The sequence below is a fragment of the Diospyros lotus genome, chromosome 15 (assembly GCF_014633365.1).
Source record: "Diospyros lotus cultivar Yz01 chromosome 15, ASM1463336v1, whole genome shotgun sequence".
In the NCBI taxonomy this organism is placed as follows: Eukaryota; Viridiplantae; Streptophyta; class Magnoliopsida; order Ericales; family Ebenaceae; genus Diospyros; species Diospyros lotus.
The window spans coordinates 7,791,838-7,814,599 of NC_068352.1; the positions used below are offsets into that span (position 1 = coordinate 7,791,838).

The following is a 22,762-nucleotide window of genomic DNA, read 5'->3' on the forward strand; positions in this document are numbered from 1 at the left end:
AACCATCCAACAATCCCTGTGACATGCCGAAATTAATGTGTTATTTCTAATTAACCTTGTTGGCACTCAAAAATCCATTATCTCAACCTAATCCAAAAAAAAAAAAAAATTAAAAAAAAAATAACAAGGTATTACTCTAAGGTTCACATGTCAATTTTTTTTTTTTGTTGATTTAATAAATATTAAATGTTAAATACTAAAATTTATTAATCTCAATTACAATTTACTATGAATTGAGAAACAATTAAAATTTACTATTAATCTCAAATACAGACTACTATTTCCATTCGAAGGGTCTCTCAAGGAAGACCAGCGGACCTCTCCCCAGGGTTCCAACCCAGAACCAGAAACAAGGGACTCTTCGGAATTAGAGTGAATGATGTGTAAATGATCCCATTTTAATCCATCACTTAATTAACCCTAGCCAGCGGCCTTATAAATTCATGTTTCATTTCAGCTTCGAAGATACAGCGCCCGCGCACACACGTATTTGCTGTTCTGAAGTGATTGAGGAAACAAATACGTACTTGAAGAATGGAAGGGGCTGTTGGCATGAAGGATGAGAAAGTACAAGAGAGGTGGATTCAGCACTACAGCAGCAGGCACCAGATCCTGCTAGTGGGCGAGGGAAATTTCTCATTCTCAGCTTCCTTAGCCACTGTATTCGGCTCTGCTCACAACATGGTCGCTACCTCATTGGACTCTCGAGGTTAGTCATTTACTGTACATGTTTCTGAATCAATCATCAATCAGTTCGATGTATATATATATGTATATATATTAAGTTGCTAACTTCGAACGTTGGATTCAATATAATGTTGGAAAACATTTAATGGAAGAGCTGCTCGAGGAGAAGCACCCAAGTGCGAGGGCTAATCTGCAGCTTCTGGAGCAGTTGGGGTGCACCATTTTGCACCAAGTGGATGCCACGGCGATGATGAGAGATCCCCGCCTTGATTCCAAGCTGTTCGATAGAATAGTTTTCAACTTCCCTCATGCAGGGTTCATTTTCAGTGAAAGCGATCCTTTCCAAATTGAGTAAGTACAACAACTCAGAAACAATGAGCCAGGGATCAACATTATTAATAGTTCTCGTTATATATATATATATATATAAAATATCCTTTTTGGTGCTTTCATCATCCCCCTATGTGTATGTGTATATTATTTTGAGAGAATAACTTGTTCTTAATTTAGGGATTGTTAAGAAATTGAGACAAATTTTGGGTATGAGGTGGAAAGATATACGAGTAGTATGTTTTAGAGGGATTTAGCCTAATTAGAAATATGAAGATTTATATATATTCTCATTATATATATAATATCATTTCTTTATTATATATATATATATTCTTTTTTTTTTATTTCCCCCTTTTTTCTCACTAAAATGGGAGAAACCCAATTATATGGTTAACTTAGTAAACCTTTACGAGAACTTCTTTAACAATATTATAGGCCTCTGCCTTGTTAATCATCTGGATCATATGATTGGAAATACCATCAAATCATAAAATAAATAGTAAAAGTGACTTCCAAACTCCTCAATCATTAAACTTTTGCACCCAATATTAACCACGTAGACTACCACCCTTCTGATGATGTATATGGATTAATTAATTTTTTTCAGGCTGCACAGCAATGTAGTGAAGGGATTTCTTATAAATGCTTACGAAATGTTGAGAGAGAGTGGCCAAGTACACATAACCCACAAGACGGCTCACCCATTCAGTAAATGGAACATAGAAGATTTGGCAGAGGATGTGGGACTGGATTTGGCCGAGAAAGTGGTGTTCAGTTTATATCAATATCCGGGCTATATAAACAAGAGAGGCCATGGCAGTAGAAGCGACGAGACTTTCCCAGTTGGAGAATGCTCTACTTTCAAGTTCTGCAAGAAATTAAATTAAATCTCTTTAATTATTTATGTCATGTTCAATTTTATCTTTACAAGTCCTTGTGTTCTTAATATATATTGGATACACAATGCGAGACATTTAATTGAAAACTGAATGTTCTGCGACATATATACACACACATATGTACTCAAATTGATCATAAGATAATGCAAATAACTAGTACATATGTTATAAGATTATAACATATATATATGCACAGTAGTTAAATTAAGATTCGAATCGAGAATCGAAATCCTTATTTTATTAATCGTGAATCAAGAATCGAATCGAATCGTAAGATTCGGTACATATTCTTAATTTCAACTATAAATAATATATATCTATAAAAAATAAATAATATGCCCACCATGATCAATTCTTTTAAATATAAATAGATAAATAAACTTCTAAATATATTTGTTAAGTTTAAAATTATACCAAAAGGAAAAAGTATATTCATGTTACCTTTAAATTCAAATTGTACCAAACCAAACCACTTTCAAAATAACAAATTAGGAAAAAAAAAAAAAAAAGAACCTACAACTATAAGGTTACTAATAAACTCCATTGTCCATAATCTTCACTAGTTATCAATTATCTTCATCTTCAAGTTCAAGAACATCATCATTTTCACCATCTTCTTTGTTTTCAAAAATAGCCAAATCGAACGAATATTTGATTAAAGTGCACATGCAAACGAAGTTGCATGAATTGGACGAATCGTGCTATTCATGCGATTCACGGTTGATTCGTCTGATTCATAGTTAATTCTAAGGGATTTTCGATTCACCCTATAAATTTGACTCGATTTCTATATGAATCGAGTCACATCGTACGATTCGAATTTCGAATCGTACTATTCTAAGACATTTTAGATTCACCCTATAGATTCGACTCGATTTCTATATGAATCAAGTCAAATTGTACGATTCGAATCGTGAATCGTAAGATTCTAACAACAGTGTATATATGTAATAGTTAAGATGCAAATAAGAGCATTTTAACCAATGCCTCAACCACCTTTTACACTTTTTGAATCAGGTATTCCATAACTATCTCAACAAGTTCGTGGTGGTCTATCTCGATAACATTGTGATGTATAGCTTCACGTCGGAGGAATACATAGAAGATTTGAGAGTGCGAGACCATTAGGAAGTGTTTTTGGAGTGTTGTCTCATTAAACGTCTCTATATTTTTTTGTCTTATTTTATTTTTTAAATAATTTATATAGCTAGTTAAATATCTTAAAATATGATTTATTAATAATTAATTAAAATAATTTTAAAAAATAAGTTACATTTAAGAAAATAATTAACATTATCCTTAATTATATTTTATTAAAAATGAAGGCTCCACAGAGGAGCATGGGGTAAGGCTCAACTTATCAAAAAATAAAAAGCCCGAAAATAAACAGAAGGCCCAACAAAATATACTTACTCCATTAGATAAAATACAAAAGGCCCAATGACTACAGGCCCAGAGAAATTAAGAGAAATTATGGGTCTTAGGTGATAAATCATATAGCTTGGCATCTTTAACTTTGGAGGGATTTAGCCTAATTAAGAAAAACTCAATTTATTATAATAATATTATAATAAATTTTCAAATTTAAATATAAAATATAAATTTAAACTTATACTGTCAATTTGCAAAGTGATGAATTAAGATTTATTTAAAGAATACTAACCAAATTGTAACCACCAAGCCTTAATTATACTTTGAATTGTTTAAGAGAAGAATTCGAAAATTCTGTTAAAATTTGAATATAAATATTTAAAATTTTTTATTTTTAAAATTCGAATTGGGCCTCTCTAATCTTTCATTAAGATCATATTTTTACTTATTTTATTGATAGATTACATATCTAAATAAGTAAAAGTTTCAAAATATTTTATTAGATTAGTGTGTAGAAAATTAATTAATTTTATAAAAAAAATATTTTAATACATTTATATAATTAAATTGACTATTTTTCAATTCGAATTGTACTTATTTCTTATAATTCAAGTTTTAAGATGTTTTAAATATCCATACTAACTCTTTGTTATTATACATTTTATTAAAGAGTATTTAAAATATTTTATACCCGAATTATAAAAAATAAGTACAGTCTGAACTAAAAATAATTTTATTTTAAATAATTTTAAAAATTAAATAATAAGTATATATACACAAATTAATTTAAAATTTTCGCAAATCACATTTGGTCGATATCTAGTTTTAGATGAAAACAAACCACGTTTAAGTATATTTTGTTGGAATGCCAAAATATTAAGATTCAATTACTGTTAACCTAAATTTGAATTTGTTAAGTAAATAGGTTAATTTGTTAAATACCTATTAAGGTTAACAAATACAAATCAGGTTGACCAATTGACCTATTTACTTATTTAAATAACTATTTAAATTTAAGTATTAACCAAAATATTAAAACTAAAATTAAAATAAAATAACCCACAAATTACTAATTAAATGACTAATTTCATAATAGTATATCCATCATTCGTGATACAACTTCAAATATTATCAAAATACTAATAACAAAAATATATGAATCTATTTTATATTAATAAGTCATAACGGGTCAATTTTAATTTCGAGTTTCGTGTTGACTCATTTAGACCTATTTTTTTATTGAGTTGATTCCGACTTTTTTTCAAACTGGTTTGTTATCAATTCGAACTCGTAAACTTTTATCTAATTGACTTAATAACAATTTAAATTTATAAAGAATTGATCTAACTTCACTAATTTTATGTTTAATTGGAGTTAAATCATCAAGTAATTTGATCTATTTATGGTTATAATATTTTCCTATTGGAGAAGAAAATTCTATATACGAATCAAAGCACGAGCTTGGCTGCTCCCCATGAAATTGGGTTCATTGAATTTGGAAACAGCTTCAATTTTAAAATCCGACACATTTATTTTTTTATTTTTTTTGATAATCCTAATGAGTGGTTTTAAAGGTACTTGTCAAAAAATATACATATTTTTTATTTCCATATAATAAACATTTATTAAATTTTATTAGTTAGTCTCTAAATATTTTTATTAACTATTAATAAATATATCATGTATTAAAATATTTATATGGTACCCAATAAATATTTATATGTACAATATACTTTTTATGTTACACGTCACATTTTTTGTATTATAAAGGGCTTCGGTGCTTATAAATATATAGAATTTTCTTATTAATAAAAATGTTTAAAAACTAAAAATATAATAATATAATAAATACACATTATTTAAGAATACGGCAAATGTATATCTTCTTAAAACACTTCTTCACATCATTATTTGTAAGTTATTTTATATATAAATCGTAAATATCACAAAGATAAATATTTGATTAGTAGTAAAAATTTTGGATCTTGAATTTTATCGTGCCACAAGCCATCTCTAACTTTCAGATCAGGCACATAATTACAGGACGAAAAGTGGACTCTAGCCACAATTCAAATACCCACTCTCCTAACAAGAACACTCATAGTATATGATGTTATGTGATTTTTTATGTCTCTTAAATCTTATATAGGGACATTTATTTATAGAGAAAAAAACCTTATTTAATAAGATTCAGAAGATAAAAATTAACTAAAATTTTAATTATGTAATTATCTCAATTAGAGATAATTTTATTTAATGATCAAATTATCTCACTTAAAAGATAATTTTATTTTAAGACGAGACTCATCTCATCTTATTTTATTTTTTGATCATATTAACTCATCTTGATTGATTTTGAATATTAATTGATCATTTATCAATTATGATATTTATCATTATTATTATTATTATTATTATTATTATTATTATTATTGCAACTAAACCCAACAACCAAGTGTTGGAATTGTCTGCGTCGGACCTTTTGACGAACAACAGGATCCTGAATTTTCCACCTGTCCCTCCAACCAGTGGGGGCCTACTCCACCTACCATTTCAATTTTTCACATGTGAACGGTTTATGATCGCTTATTAACACATCAAATTAATAACAATATAATGAAATTAAATAGACAAAATTGGTATATTGATCTATTCTTCTTCAAAATTCTCTTCTTAATGCATTACAGAGGTCATTCAAAAAAAGTTGTAACCTTCCTATTTTTCCTCCATTGAGCACTGAAGTTGAGCTTTGAAGAGTCCTAAAAATTAGTAATTGATCCCTGCTGGTCCTAACATGAGTTTTGTAGGTCAAACAAATTTAGGATAAATTGCACTAACTCCCCTTTAGATTTGACATAATTGTAAGATCACTTTCACATTTCAAAACTAATAATAACTTTCTATGCTATTTGGTGTCACTTGAAAACAATAATGAATTTATTGGGCGAGAAAGAATGTCTTCAAGTTTCAAATATTCTGTAAATAAGAAAATCGTCAGAGGGCCTAGGGCATTTTCTATGCAAATACTTTGATATTTAAGTTAGATTATTGGAGATTGTAAAAGAAATTATAGAGAGTTCTTGAATATGTAAAAGTGATTTGTCTTTTGAAGGATGCACTTACACTACGCAAGTATCGTAAAAGACACATTGGTTTTTTGAAAACACTTTTCAAAAATATGTAAATTCAACATAAATGGAATGAAAAATCTCTTGTAAACTCAAATGTTTCAACCATGTGCATATTTTCAGTCACAATGAAAAGACCATACCAGTAATTTTAACCTTATGGAAAGATATTGCTACAAGTTGTTCCTTTTGTGCTAAGTCCCAAACTTTTCAATTCTCCTTCACAAGCTCCTTTCGTCTTTATCACAAATAGTGTTAAACCTGTTCGCTTAATAACAAAACAAACAATGCCACAGTATCGAAAGAAAAACAAGAATCCAAAAGAACATAATAGTAAACGCCAACTCACGCACACAAAGAAGGAAACAACACGTACGTGTTCGGATCTGTAAATAGGTCTTACTCACGACGGAGTATTCAACCCCTAATCAATCCACTAGATCAAAGAATAAGAGACTTACAGAAATCAACTATAGAGAATGTATCAAAAGAAAAAACCACAAACATATAGTACCGATATCTATGATTTAAACCAGAGTACATGCTCAATAGCTCGAGCAATCCCACTCATAACAATAATCAAGAACTCTCTCACACAGACCAAAACAGAACCAGAAAGAACGATACAAGCATAGGGTTTCTCAACTTCTATAGGGTTTTTGCTTACCAAAAGAGATGAATAGTCGAATGGACCTTTCCTCTTTCACTTTGCTTTATATATTGGAAGGTTACATAGCAATCAGATTGATGGTGACAATAAAATGAAGGAGAGCAATCTAATCCTACACGTGTCGATCATCAAGGCAGTGACCGAAACAAAGAAATAATGCATAAAACATATAAAAACATAATATTAGATCAACGAATTGAATCAATTATAACAAATTTCCACCTTAAATCAAGTTGGTTGATTTTTGGATTTGACCAGAGACTCCTGCAAAGTCTCCCAACTACATTTGGAGCTCATTGAGCAAGGACAAAGCTTGCTCCAACTTAGACACTGGAATAGGTTTTGTCAGCATATCAATTGGGTTGATTTTTATTTTAATTTTTTCAACCTTAACTTGACCTTTTGCTATTATATCCCTTACAAAGCAATCGCACATCTATGTGCTTGGTTCTCTCATGGAAAACACTATTCTTACTTAAGTGTATTGCACTTTATGAGTCGCAATAAACTTGAGTTATAAGTTTAACAATTCCTAACTCTTGGGAAATGCCTTGAAGCCATATTGCTTCTTTAGAGGCTTCAGTCAAGGCCATATACTTGGCCTCCGTAGAGGAGAGTGCTGATGAGAAACACGAACTATTGGAGTATCAATGCAAGGGTTTAATCGGATTTTCAATTTTTTTTTTTTCGAAAAACCAAACAAATGGCAACGGAAACATAAACCAAAAACGCCTTTGTAAGACTCATTTCTATGTCCATATGCTATTTAAATCTAAACCATGTCATAAGGGGTTTAGATGTTATACCTTTCAATTGTGGAAGGCCAATGTAGAGGTTGATCTCTACCCGAGGCAACAACAATTGCTCCAAAAGATAGCTCCCGTACTCCTTTTTGGTTAGAACGAAATCGTCCCCCGAAGCTACGAAGGGCCTATTAGGTCCACGCTCCGTTGCGATAGTGAATCCCACTACTATTTCTTTGTGCTAGACAGAGAGAGTGAGGGAGATTATGGCTAAAATGAAAATCGATTCAAATCAAATAGCTTCTCAAGCTTGATAGTCTCACTATCAAGAACAATGAACTATAATAGCTAATAGGAAGCAAGATGAGAAATGGAATGAGGGCATTCAGAGAGTCCTTTGAGCTCTGAAGATAGAGTGGAACTCGGGTTAGGGTTAGGAGAAAAACACTGATGCAACAGTTGCATTCCTTTCTTAGCTTATATATCAAAATATACAAAAACGCTAGTCGCCCAAATCTTCTCATAATAGACAAAAGACATGAAAATCGCCCTGGAGGCATGGAGGAGACCAGAAGGACGCATGTCATCCTCCTTTCGTCCGCCCTCGCCACGTGCCCTTACCATGTGCCCTCGCTTTCGATTGCAAAAGACTATAAAAAGATCGTGCATTCGCAACCTCTACAGTAGGAATGGTCGACCGCTTGAAAGGAGTTGTTGGCCGTCGACCAGTTCCCTAGGCTATAGACAGTTTTGTCCCCTTATCCAAAACTTCCAAAAATTGCATTTAGGCCCGTTATTAACTCTTAATAGCACTTTCATTATCTCATAATGACACTAAAGCCCCAGTTAACTCTTAATGGCATTCACGTCAACTCTTGATGATTGCTCCTTATTAATTAATCATTTAACTCAATCCGTTAACTCTTAATGGTAATGCCATTAACTCTTAATAACGATTTTAGTCTTAATCTCTTAGTCAACCATCATACCTGATATGCGTGTGACCTTTTAGGTTCACTACTAAATAGCAATCAAGACATATATGGGGATTTCTAGAACTAGAGTTATCATTATCTCACTACAAAAAAATCGGCTTTTAGTGGCGATTTTTTTTGCATTTAGAGGCAGTTTTTAACCGCCGCTAAGTAAGCCGTCACAGAGTGTTTAGCGGTGGTTTTCAGCAACCGCTGGAATAACCGCCGCTAATTTTAAATTTTGTAGCGGTTTTAGAAACTACCACTAAATAAGTGATTTAGCGGCGATTTCTATAATATTTAGCGGCGGTTTTGAAACCACCGCGAAAATTAATAAAAAAAATTAAATTTTTAATTTTAGGAGCGATTTCAAAACCGTCGCTAAAATTAAAAATTTAATTTTTTTATTGCCATCGCAGGACAGCCCGGCTAGGGCCTGACCCGCCTAGCCTACCCCCGACCGCCCTGCCCACCCAACCCTTGCGTGCCACGTGGCGATGCTGGAAATTAAGTCCCAGCGCGCTTTCCCCTCCCCAAGTTTCGAACCCAGGACCCCTTGTGCGCGCACGCGCACGCGAACTGCTTGATCTATAAAGAACCCCTTAACATATATACACACACACATATATATATATATATTATATACTAATCTAACAACTAATTTTTAGAATTATATTTTATATTTTTTAATATATATTAAAAACATTTATTAATTGATTATTTTTTAAAAGAATAATAGAATAAATTAAAAATAAATTAATTGATTAAAAATAAAAAAGAAGATTTTATATATTTTTAAAAATTATTAAAATTTTATATATTAAAATTTTGTTAAATTTATTTTTATTTTTTAAATTAGATTTTTAATGAATTTTGCTGTTAATTTAAATGCAATTTTAAATTTATTTTTAAGATTTTATATTTATTTTTATTAATTTAATTTTTAATTATTTTCTTAAGCAAAATTTAATTTTTTTAATGAAAATAATGAATTTTAATATTTAAGATTTTTATTTAATTTTAATTTTAAATTATTTATTTTTTTGAATTTAGTAGCAGTTTTTATTAATCGCCGCTAAATTTAATTTTTTAATGAATTTTGCAGCAGTTTCTAAAAACCGTCGCAAATATTATTTTATTTTTAATTTTGAATTATTTAATTTTTTGAATTTAGCAGCCGTTTTCAAAAATCGTCGCTAAATTTAATTTTTTAATGAATTTTGCGACGGTTTTAAAAACCGCCGCAAATGTTAATTTAATTTTAATTTTGAATTATTTAATTTTTTTAAATTTAACGGCTATTTTTCAAAAATCGTCGCTAAATTTAATTATTTTTTAAATTTAGCGACGGTTTTTTGAAAACCGCCGCAAAAAAATATGTTTTACTGAATTTTGCGACGGTTTTATGAAACCGCAGCAAAATTTTAAAAAAATCGCCTCAAATATCATATTTTGAGACGATTTTGAAACTGCCGCAAAATACCATGTTTTGCGCCGATTTTTCAAACCGCCGCAAAAAATCAATTTTTTTGTAGTGTCTCAGTGGTGTATTTAATGATTAAACCTGAAGCAATCTGAACATTTTGTTATTTTTAAGAAAGCTATATGGGAATCAAGTGAGCTTGGCACTCGAATTGTTTTGACCCAAGATTTCACCATATCCAAACATCAGTCAATTACTGTCAGTTTAGACAATTCTCATATTCTTTAAGCTAATTGATTTGGTGTGATTACCTCCTTTCATGAGTAATCTCCCTGTGAATCGAGCTGGACTCACCCGAAAAATATAAATTTCTGCTACGATTACACTCATGCATTGGTGAATCTAAATACCTCACTATTTTTTTGATGATTTGAGCTGTTAAATAATCTTCGTTATAACTGAAAAAATGATAAAAAGTGAAAATACAAGGTGAGTGATGCGACAAATTTTAGCGTCGTTGCTGGGGAGATTAAGGTAAGTAAGTAATCATTCCCAGTTTATTTTAGTTATCTTATTGTTTCCTTTCCTTCAGTTTTTAGTTTCTTTTTAGTTTGGTGTTGTGTATGAGACTTAGATCTAGTAGACTTATGGAACAAGAATTTCATTCTAACCAAGCAGAAACCTCTCTGCCTGATTTTGAACTTTCATTGCTACATTCACTCATGTCTCAACATAATAACATGTTTGCACATGGTAGTGACCATGGTGAGCCTGATCCCATTGATCAGGAAATGATCAGAGCTCTTAGGGATTATCTCCATCCTCCAAGGTAGACAACTCCCTCATGCATTATTCTTCCTATCAATCATCACAGGTTCAACTTCAAGCCTGACACCATCCAACTATTGCCAACTTTTCGTGGTATGGATTCTTAGAACCCCTACACTCATATGAAAGAATTTGAGGAAGTATGTAGCACTTGCATGGATTATACAGTGAATAAGGATGTCATAAGATTGAAACTTTTTCCATTTTCACTGAAAGATAAGGCTAAGATGTGGTTAAGCACTTTTCCACCTAGGTCTATAGGAACTCAGAGAGAGATGCAAATAACCTTCCTAAAAAAGTACTTCCCTACCAATAGAACTGCCACTCTCCAAAATGAGGTAATGAATTTTGTGTGCAAATCCAATGAAAACTTTGCCCAAACTTGGGAGAGGTTTAAGGACCTTCTTCACACTTGCCCACATCATGCTTTTGAACAATGTAGAGTGGTCAGTTTCTTTCATGATGCTCTTAGTCCTAATCTAAAAATGCTAGTGTCCACCATGGAGAGAGTCATGGACTGATCAAACTCACTAACTCAATGACTATGCCAAAATTAGTGTGGTGACATTGACACGACACATCAGAACTCTTTCCGACATTGGAACATTTTCCAATGATGTGTACCCTAGCTAAGGGTTTCTACAATCAAGACCACTAATTGCATATGATGTTTACCTCACACCGGAGGTTTATAAATCCCATTGGCAATCACCTGCCTCCATATGTCACTACACAGAGACCACACAGTGAATCTCTCACTGGATAACATTATGGTTCTTAATAATGGAAAATCCCTAGCACCAACACACAATTAAGACAACTGTGTTTCCTTTGGTCAAAGTGTGACGCCTCGCTTTTTCAAATACGCAATAACTTGAAATATAATTAAGAAGACATCACCTACGGGCATTATGGAAACCCTTACCGACAGAAGCATTAAATCGAACTTGAAAGCTTAACCAAAGCTAGATAAGGGGGTTTCCACTAGATTTTCTTTACAATTACAAGAAATGTATAAGACTCTCAATACCCCAAAAGACACAACTTATCACTGTAGTACAACTGTAAGGCACCCTTATACTTATTACAAACTTGAATACCCTAGCTGCCATTACAATACATCATTGTTGTACCATTACACGAGTACATAATAAATCAAACCCAAAGCTAGCGAAGCTCCACCTCCTTGCCCACGCTTTGAACTAGAACCTGAAACACCTGATATGTTCCAGGGGCATCAACCCAAGTTAGATATTGTATCTAAGTGAGTGAATTAGAAAAAGAATGGTATGTGCGTGCAAATGCAATAATGTTATTATGAAATCCACCCCTGTGGTAGCAATGCCAAGGTGTTGCAATCACCCCCGCAGTCATCATGGTAGCTCATCGTAAGAGCATAAGATCATGGCTCACCGCAAGAGCACGAGATCTTCCATGATGTCCTAACAACTAGCCACAGTCACCAACACAAACATGATATATGACAAAGCAGAAGGAATATGCATAACCAAGGGAAAGTATGACGCATAAGCCATAAAGGCATGATATGTAAGACAACATCCGCACACAAGTGAAGCAACAAATGCTCAAAGTGTCACAAAACATGTAGGAATCACTCACCTCGATTGTTTTCCCTTTGATAGCACTATTCACAACATGGTTTTGAGCACTAGGGGCTATTTCTATAGAAATCACGCATTTCAGTGAACCAAACCTCAAATATTTTTACATGGGGTTGTAGATACTTAAAATAGGAGAATAATGGTGAAAATTTCAGGTCAAACGGAGGTCGGACGCGTCCTCACACTCCTCCAAAAGGTGGATGACACGCCCACACATGCAGCCCCTAGCCGACGCGTGAGCTGCATGCGCCACCCTTTGGAAAATCCCAGCTCCGCCTCCTTTTTGTTTTTTGGCCATAACTCCCTCGTTTTAGCTCCGATTCAACCGTCGTTTGAACCTACAGACTCCCCTTTCATCTCTTTACAAGATTGTAAAAGAAAATTGAACTTATCTCCAGGTTTCGATGGCGTTTGGCATGCTTTACAATAGAGACATGAAATTTTTGACAAGCCTCATTTCTTCTCCAATTTTCTCCCCCAATTTTTGCAGAACATTTTCTCTATTTTTGTAGCATTTCCCCTCTCCAAAATCCCTTTCTTTCCCCTCTTGAAGAATGTCCAAATGAAGGTTACAAAGGCTTCATATTTATAGAGTTTCCCGAAGAATCAAAATCCGCCACGTGTTGCGAAGTGATCAGGTTTCACCATTGCCACCCATGTGCATCCAACCAAAACGTGCCATGTGTCCCATTTGGAGGCTAAGCAAAGCAAAAATATTTTGATGAGATATTTTAAGGTTTCAAGAAACGATGCTTTGACTCTAACTTTCTGGGTAACTACACGTAGACCCCTTGTAACTTGGTCCCTGGGCCATTTTTAATTGCACTTTTTGGTCCCCAGAGAATGGATAAATTACACTAGTACCCTAAGATTTTAGGTAAATTACACTTTTGCTCGAACTTCAATATTTACGATTTTACCCCTGGTTTAGAAATTGAACTTTTGTCTTAAGGCTTCTATAATCCTTTGAAATAACCTATTTCCTTAAGTATTAGAACTTAATAACCTCAGGTATCACCTCATATTTGAGTTTAAAAATTTGAGGTATTACATAAAGGACTAGTAACACAATCGAAACCTATGATAGACCATAGATCCTCTGAGTTATGTGATCTATCACGTGTGTCACATTCAATAAATGTTCCACTAACACCTACCCACATGTATAGTGTATCCATCTCATAGATTATGGCATGTGACTCACCATCCTTTATCATTAGTATACCATACTAATCAAAGGCAGTATCCCATGTGTCAGTCCATACTTGACTAATCATAGTCCTTATCCGAGAAGTCTAAGGAATGAAAATAACCATTAAGATATCCTTATTACAAAGGTCAATTGTCACACATTCTTAACACTTAAGAATAAGACCTTCAATAGGAAATCTAAGGACTTATTCATATGTAATTATTAGAGAGCTATGAATGAAGATATGACCTTAAATATGGAAACATATTTTATTACATATTACAAGAATTACATCATTAGTCCCATAAATATAAATGCCTGATGCCATCTAAATCTAGAATTAGGGCATCAACACTAACAAGTGCTACAATGTGCTGGAGATTTGACTTCCAGCTCACTAAATTCCCTCATAGCGTGAATGCATATCTTGTTAAGGATCTCCTCTTGTCAAGGTCAGCAACATAGTCACTATCACAATATCCTAGTATGCTATTTCCACCTCATTTGGAGGACCTAGACACTAATCTAATTGATATGTCCTGAAAATTGCACCTGTATCTAGTTGAGGGGTGGGTCCAAGCCTTGGAGCAGAAATACGACCGAACTAAGAAAAAGGACAAAAGAAGACGCTTAAAGACAAGTGGAAGAAGACCTACTCGATCATGACCGAGTGGGTGGGGGGACCAACCCTTTCTCCTTTCATTACTCACTCGGTTATGACTGAGTGAGTAGGGAGACTCCTCTCCCCCTCTTGTTGCCTCACAGAGTGACCCAAGACATGAAGCACTGACTCGGTCATGACTGAGTGAGTATCACTCGCACCTCTTCAGATAGGCTCTGAGACTCTCAGATGGGCCGCGAAATCTACGAAATGAGCTGCGAGACTCTCGATGCAGTCGCCACGCGTTTCCCCTCTCCCTCCTCTATAAATAAGAGGCCACACCTCCAACATAAGGTACGGACTCTTGGGTACTCTTAGTACGTTTTAGCACTCTTACTCTCGAGAATTAACTTAGGCATTAGAGGGTTTATGCAAGGACACCTAGCTATGCCCTTAACGATGCTCTCGTTTTGCAAACTCACTCGATCATGGGACACCCACCCGCGCCCCTAATGGTGCCCTCATTTTGTAGACTCACTCAATCATCAGACTCACCCGTTCATCAGACTCACCCATTCATCAGACTAACTCGGTCATCAGACTCTCCCGTTCATCAGACTCACTCAATCACTAGACTCCCTCAGCCACCAAGACTCTCAATGCGTTGGTGACGAGACTCTCAACGTGTTGGTGACGGGACTCTCAGTACGCAATGATGAGACTCTCAGTGCACATTGGTGATAAGACTCTCAAAACGCTCACGAGGCTTGAACGAGACTCCTATGATCAACCACGCACCCCAAATTCTCCCATGATTAAAAATAGATTATGGTATTTTAGTAACAACAATTGGCGTTGTCTGTGGGAAGAAGGATAAGAAGTCAACTTAAGATATTGTAAATACCCGTGGACATCGACGAACTCTCTCTCAAGGTGTAGAAACACGCCTGCCCCCATAGGATTCTCAGCAACAGGAGCACACCCACCTCCACAGGACTCTCATCCATAGGGAGCACCTCTTCCTCTTCCAAACTCTCAGCCACAGAGAGGTGACCACTATGCTTTCTCGAATTGGCAAGTGGGGTACCAGCTAGCCCTACCTCCACTTAACATTTTCTCACAAGCACACCCCACCGATCAAGCTGGGACTTCGTGGCAACCACTGCGTATGGTCTTGTGGGATTAATAAGAAGCATTGAGATAACAACATGTTGAGGGTATGCAGGAACTTCGAGACATGACAGGGATACTCCAAAGCATGATGCCTGGAGGTACACTGTCTGATACCTTGATAAGGTTTATGCTAGAGCCTATGTCGCCTCATGAATCTGATCCTAATATGGGAGCTGATTCCTATCAGGAAGCCACTCTCGATTCTCATTCTCGATCCTCTCCTTGTTGGGAAGATAGGCCAAGATCACCACTGCCAAGAAAGAATCCTCATACTGTCCCCAAAAGAAATGAAAACTCGCGAATGAAAACAAGGCTAGGAGCCCACAAAGATGGAGATACCATGAAACTATGGCCAGTATGCTAACAAGATAGGATAACCAAACAACAGTAAGTATACGGAATGACAAAAGGGTAGTTGAAGAAGTGCTTGAGCGGAAAAAATTGATCCTCGCCTGTAATACCCCAAGAGCCTAGAGAAGGGTAGTATATATCGAGGATAAGTAAAAAGGAAATAACATAACCTAGATAGCTTTTGGGCCAAATGTAGGAAAAGAACCCCCGGGTTAAGCGTGCTTGAGCTGGGGAAGCTTAAGGATGGGTGACCCATTGGAAAGTTCAAGTAGGCCCATCAGGGTAAGTTGTTCTAGCCATTCCTATTACTCGATGCAGGATGTTACAGGTGGTATCAGAGCCAACCATTGGTGAAGACGGTCCGATGAGGGTAGGGAGTGGCGCTAGGGCTCGAGGGCTTGTACAAGGAGCGACTTCTGGTAGGCTTCTAGGATGACAGCCCCCATAGAGGAGAATATTTGGGACTAGTTGTAAGGTTTCATGACGAGGATGTCATGTGCTCAAGGGGGGGGGGGGAGAATATATTACCCCAATAGCCTAGAAAATGTTAGTATATATTTAAGATAAGTAAGGAAGGAAATAATACCAGCTGAATACCTTTCGGGCTGAATCTAGGCGAAGAACCCCTGGGTTAAGCGTGCTTAAGTTGGGGAAGCTCAAGAATGGTTGACCCCCTGGGAAGTTCGCGTAAGTCCATCGGGATAAGTTGTTTCGGTCATTCCTATTGCTCGATGCGAGATGTTACACTGTCATAGAGGAACACTAGTGCAGAAAATGTCCCTTTACTGCAGATATATTGGAAAAGCCGTTGCCTAAAAAATTCAAAATGCCCTAAATCACCCCTTATTCTGGAAATGATGGTCCTTATAATCACATTCAAAACTATAAGTTGCTGATGATATTGCATGGATGGGACAACAACATAATGTGCCGGGCCTTCTCCCCAACACTATCGAGGCACGCTCAGACATGGTTTAATAGTTTACCTGAAACCTCTATTTCTTCATTTGGACAGCTTAGAACATAATTTGTTAAGGCTTTTGTGATTAATAGTCAAAGAAAAAAAGATGCCACATACTTGCTCAATATCCGGCAAGGGAATAAAGAAACTCTACGTTAGTTTGTGGATAGATTTCGCAATGCCACTCTTGAAGTTCCTGACTTATCGGTCCAGGTGGTAGTTTCTGCTATGCTTTAAGGGACACGACTCACCTCACTTTAAGAGTCACTTTCCTTGGATCCTCCAACGTCCCTGGCAGACTTGTTCGTTAGAGCAAACAAATATATCCTCCACACTAAGATCGTGAGAAAAGTAGGGGGAAATGAAGATAGGGAACAAAAGAGAAAGAAATATGAAGGAGAAGAAGATTTTATACGACGATAGGAGAGGGTTAGGAGAGCAAAATGCCCCTAGACTTCAGTTTAATCATTACACCAGGCTTCTACAACCTCGATTAGCCATACTAGCAGCAATAGATGGGGAGGGTCTCCTCAAGCTGAGTAAAAAAGTTGATAGACCCAGGGGAAAAAATTAAGAGAAGTATTGCAGGTACCATCAGACCTAGGGACATTCTACAGATCATTGTAGGGAATTGAAAAATCAGATTGAAATGCTCATTCAGGAAGGACATCTACAAAGATATGTATGGAATGAAGAAGAAGAAGGTCGGGAACCCCGATGAATGGAAGACATGCATGAGGGGCATGAAAGGCAAAACCAAACGCAATAGGAGAGGGGAAATGATCGCAAACAAGACTGCTCTCTAGATAACGAACCAACCCACCAAGCCATTCATGTTATTTTAGGCGATGAAAACCTAGCTGGAGATACTATAGCCTCGTGAAAGGCATATGCCTGTCAGGCCTACTAGATTAATTCAGTGATGGAGGTTAGAGATGATGAGGAGCCAGTTACATTCACTCCTACCGATAGAGGTGATATAATACTCCCACATGATGATCCAATGGTAATTTTTGCAGTTATTGCCAAACACTCCATTAGTAGAATCTTGGTGGATAGCGACAGTTCTGTTAATCTAATTTACTGGAACTGCTTTGAGCAAATGCATATATCTCATGACCAATTAAGAAAAATGTTCTTCCCCCTGTACAGCTTCACCGGATAGGCTGTCCTAGTGGTAGGGTCCATTCAGTTACCAATCATGTTGGACACAGACCCCAAAGTGTGACTCGACAGGCAAACTTTATGGTGGTCAAAGCCCCTTCGGCAGCATACAACATGATTTTGGGCCGACCACTACTCAATGATATGAGGGTCGTAGTGTTCTTCTGTTACTTATTGATAAAGTTCCCCATGCTTGCAGGAGTGGGACAGGTTCGAGGGGATCAAAGGAAGGCACAAACCTATTATGTGTCATCTACAAAGGGAAAAAGGACTGAGGAGACTTTATCTATAGCAGAGAAGGCCATACATAAATCCTTGGCAGAAGGGACCACCCATAAACCTCAACCTGTCGAAAAGAAAGAAGCAGTATACTTAAGTGAAATCAATTCCAAGAAATTGGCATATGTTGGCTCACAGCTTCTAGAACCCGTAAAAGAAGAGATTGTGAAGTGTTTTCGAGAAAACTTAGATGTATTTGCTTGGACACCAAATGACATGCCCAGGATCAGTTCGAACGTGATATGTCACCACCTGAATGAAGATCCCTAGTTTAAGCCTATCCAGTAGAAGAAGCAGAATATTGCCCCAGATAAGCTACCAGCATTAGAAGAGGAAATCAATAAATTACTTAGGGTAGGATTCATTCAAGAAGTGTTGTATCCAGAATAACTGGCCAATGTTGTCATGGTCAAGAAGCCCAATGGAAAATGGCACATGTGTGTGGACTTCACCAACCTCAACAAGGAGTGTCCCAAAGATTCTTATCTGCTACCTCGGATTGACCGTCTAGTGGATGAAACATCTGGGTATCAACTATTGAGCTTCTTGGATGCCTTCTCAGGGTATCATTAAATAATGATGTATCCTCCAGACTAGGAGAAAACATTATTTATTATCGAGAATGGGACATATTGTTACTAAGTCATGCCATTTGGGCTCAAGAATGCCGAGGCCACTTATCGACTCATGGTGAATAAAGTCTTTACGGAGTTGCTGGGTGATACAATGGAAGCATATGTTGATGACATGATTGTGAAAAGTTAGGAGAAGAAATCACACATAAAAAAGCTGGCACAAGTGCTTGAAGTTTTCTGACAATACAAAATGCGATTGAACCCTTCAAAATACGCATTTGGAATACAGTCCGAAAAATGATGTTTTACTCTTGTGTTTATCTTGTGTTTAGTTTTGATGATGAAAAACAAAATTGATAATATGATTTGGAAACAAAAAACAATTTAGATGATAAAAATTAATTGCATCTAAATGATGAAATTATTTTATCTATGGTTATTATCTTGGTGCTCTAAAATTCTTTCATATGATTTATTAAACACCAAAATTAATTTCATCATACAATTAAATCTTGATGACAACTGAAATATTATATTTCTATTTGATCAAAATTGTTGAACGAAAATTAAATCCAATGCCAAACTATCTTGCGATAAATTTCTTATGGCATTTTGAAATATTGTGTTTTTAATTGATTCAAAATGAATTTTGAATAAAATATCTTTTAAATCAAAAGAAATCATTCCTTATAATGCCATGAAACTGTCAACAATTTGTCAAGAAACTGTCGACAGACAGAATGTTTTGTCATCAAACTGTCGACAGATTTGTTGCAGAAAGCCTCCAGTGGCTATTTTTTTCAAATCCCAATGGCTCCAAATGGTTAGAAATGACTATATTTCTCTTAAACTTTGCACTACAAAAAATTTGATTTTTAGCGACGATTTTTTTGGCATTTAGATGCGGTTTTTAACCGCCGCAAGTGATTTAGCACCGCCGCTGATATAGCTGTCGCGCAGCATTTAATGATGATTTTTATCAACTGCTGGTATAACCGCCGCTAAGTGATATTTTTAGCAGCGGTTTGAAAATCGTCGCAATTAGCGACGGTTTTTTAAATTTAGCGGCGGTTTTAAAATTGCCACTAAATTTAATTGAATTTAATATTAAATTTAATTATAAAAATAATTTAATGGCAGTTTTTTTTATTTTTTGTGTTGGTTTTGAAACCTCCACTATTTATTGCGTGCAAGCCAAAATCAAGCGCGCGCCAAGCCCCGCCCCCGCGCGCCCATTGCGCCTGCTAGAATTTATTCCAACAATGTGATTTTCCCAGTTTCGATCCCGTGACCACCCTTACGCGCATACGCGCGCGAAGCCAGCTGATCTGCAAAGCCACCTTATAATACATTCGCGCATATTAATTATAAAGTAATCGAACCACTATTTTTCAAAATTCACTTTGCACCCACAAACTCAAGTTTTTGAAATTACACTTAGCCCTAAATTAAATAAAATAAAATAATAATTGAATTTTTAATTGAATTGAATTAAATTAAATTAATTAATTAAACTCTCAAAACACCTAAAAAAGAGTTAACATATTAACTTAATTAATTGAACATAAAATGTTTTAAACCAGTTAATTAAATTAAATAAATTAATTGATTAATTAATTTAAAATTAATTAATTAATTGATAAATTTAAAATAAATAAATTATTTAATTTAATTGAATGAAATTAAATAAATTAATTGATATAAATAAATTAATTGATTAAAAAATTAAAAAAATAGATTATTTTTTAAAATTTAATTTAATTTTATTTTTAAATTATTAATTTTTTTTAAATTAATTTTTTTAGTTTTTTATTACTGAATTTGGAAACAACCGCGAAATTTTATTTTTGATTTTTTTTTATTATTGAATTTTGCGGCGATTTTTTAAAACTGTTGCAAAATTTAATTTTTGATTTTTTTTATTATTTAATTTTGCGACGGTTTCGACAAAACCGCCACTAAATTTAATTTTTTTGATTTATTTTATTATTGAATTTTGTGGCGATTTCGACAAAACTGTCACTAAATTCAATTTTTTATTTTTTATTATTGAATTTTGTGGCGGTTTCGACAAAACCACCACTAAATTTAATTTTTTTGAATTTTTTTATTAATGAATTTGGTGGCGATTTTGAGAAAATCACCGCTAAATTTAATTTTTTATTTTTTATTAGTGAGTTTAGCTGCGATTTTTTAAAACCGCCGCTAAATTTAATTTTATAATTTTAATTAATTAATTTTACGACGATTTTTCGAAACCGATGCAAAATATTGGACAAACCGTCGTAAAAAACATATTTTGTGGCAATTGAAAAACCGCCGCAAAAAAACCGCCATAAAAAATCCATTTTTTTGTAGTGTTATGGGACACCTATAAATACACATCAAGGATGATCTAGAAAAGGCTAATGGATGTGAATGAAGTGAAGTGAGCTTGCAAAATTTATTCATTTTCTCAAATTATATTTGTGCTTTAATTTTTCTCTCTCAAAGGTTTTGATTATCATTTGTATTATCTTGTTCAAGCCTTGTATCATTTTGAGAGATCATTGTAACTAAGAGATTCATCTCTTATTATTCAACTCTTGTATTTCCTAACTTGTGTAGCTAGAGGCTTACTTATGTAAGTAGGAGGTTGTAATTCCTAGTCTTGGACTAGAGGGGTTACTTAGGGTAAAGTAGGAGGTTATAGTGGATTGGTTTGCAAAATCCTTAGTGAGGAGCTAAGGTAGTGGATCAGGTTTGGTTTAAACTAAACCACTATAAATCCTTTGTGTTCTCTTGTACTTGTGTTCTTTGTTTATTTATCTTTTCAAGCATATCTATATTCCTCACTTAATTCATATATTTAACCATTCATTAAAAAATATTTCATATTTTTCAATCTTATGTTCTTCATTGTCAAAACGAGGTTGTCTTCATACAGTTGATGCCTCATTGTACCATTTTAAGGTTTTGAGGTTTAACAAAGTCGTGGTCTTCATAGACGACATCTCCTTTTTATCAAAAGAATTTTTAAGGAAAAAGAATTTTTATATACTAATTCAGCTCATCTCTTGGTGTGTGCCATAGCATTTCAAACCTAACAATTGGTATCAGAGCCCAACTCTTTGTTTTAAGGTCTAACAACCTAAGAAAAGATCCATGGCTCTTAAGGAAGGTGATTACTGGTTAATTTTGTAAAAATTATGTTATAATTACACTCTTTTTTTTATCTTAAAATTGGCTTAAATTAGATATTAATGTATATTTTATGGTTATATGCAAGTTTAAATTGAAAAATGAATGAAATGAAATTCTAAAGTAAAATTTAATAATAATAATAATAATAATACAAATACATCAATACATGCGTGCATGTAATATATATATATATATAATATAATCTAATATATATGTGCCATGTGTAATACATATATATATAATATATAATCTATTAATAACACTCAATTGCTTACTTGAAGGCATGATGAAGGTGGATTTGGAGACTCAAATTGGATTGAAGAATGAAGAATTCAAACACAGTCCATGAAGAATTAAAGCCCAGCTCATGCCCATTAAATTGAAGGCCCAAGGCCTAGTACATGTTTAAGGCCCAACTTGAGCAACCTATGGAAAACATCATTTGGAGAAGGCCCAAAGTATTTTTAATACTAATGAAAATCAAAAACCCAATTGTAGAAATTTATTTTTTTTTTTTAAATATTTGTTTTATGAGTGTTTTATTAGGTGTGTTTTTTAGCTAAAATCTATTTAACTTTAGGTGTGTTTTTTAGCTAAAATCTATT

The 22,762-nt window shown here is 34.3% G+C and overlaps 1 protein-coding gene across 1 annotated transcript in view; it reads left to right on the forward strand.

Annotated features, from left to right (window-relative positions):
* The first annotated feature begins 542 nt into the window (after positions 1 to 542).
* LOC127791557 (uncharacterized protein At4g26485-like) overlaps positions 543 to 22,762 on the forward strand; it is a 34,448-nt gene continuing 12,228 nt past the window's right edge. Inside the window, exons 1-3 of the mRNA XM_052321540.1 lie at positions 543 to 709; positions 840 to 1,038; positions 1,628 to 1,885. Coding sequence (XP_052177500.1) covers positions 553 to 709; positions 840 to 1,038; positions 1,628 to 1,885 — 614 coding nt within the window. The 5' untranslated portion in view covers positions 543 to 552. The remainder of the gene's footprint in view (positions 710 to 839; positions 1,039 to 1,627; positions 1,886 to 22,762) is intronic.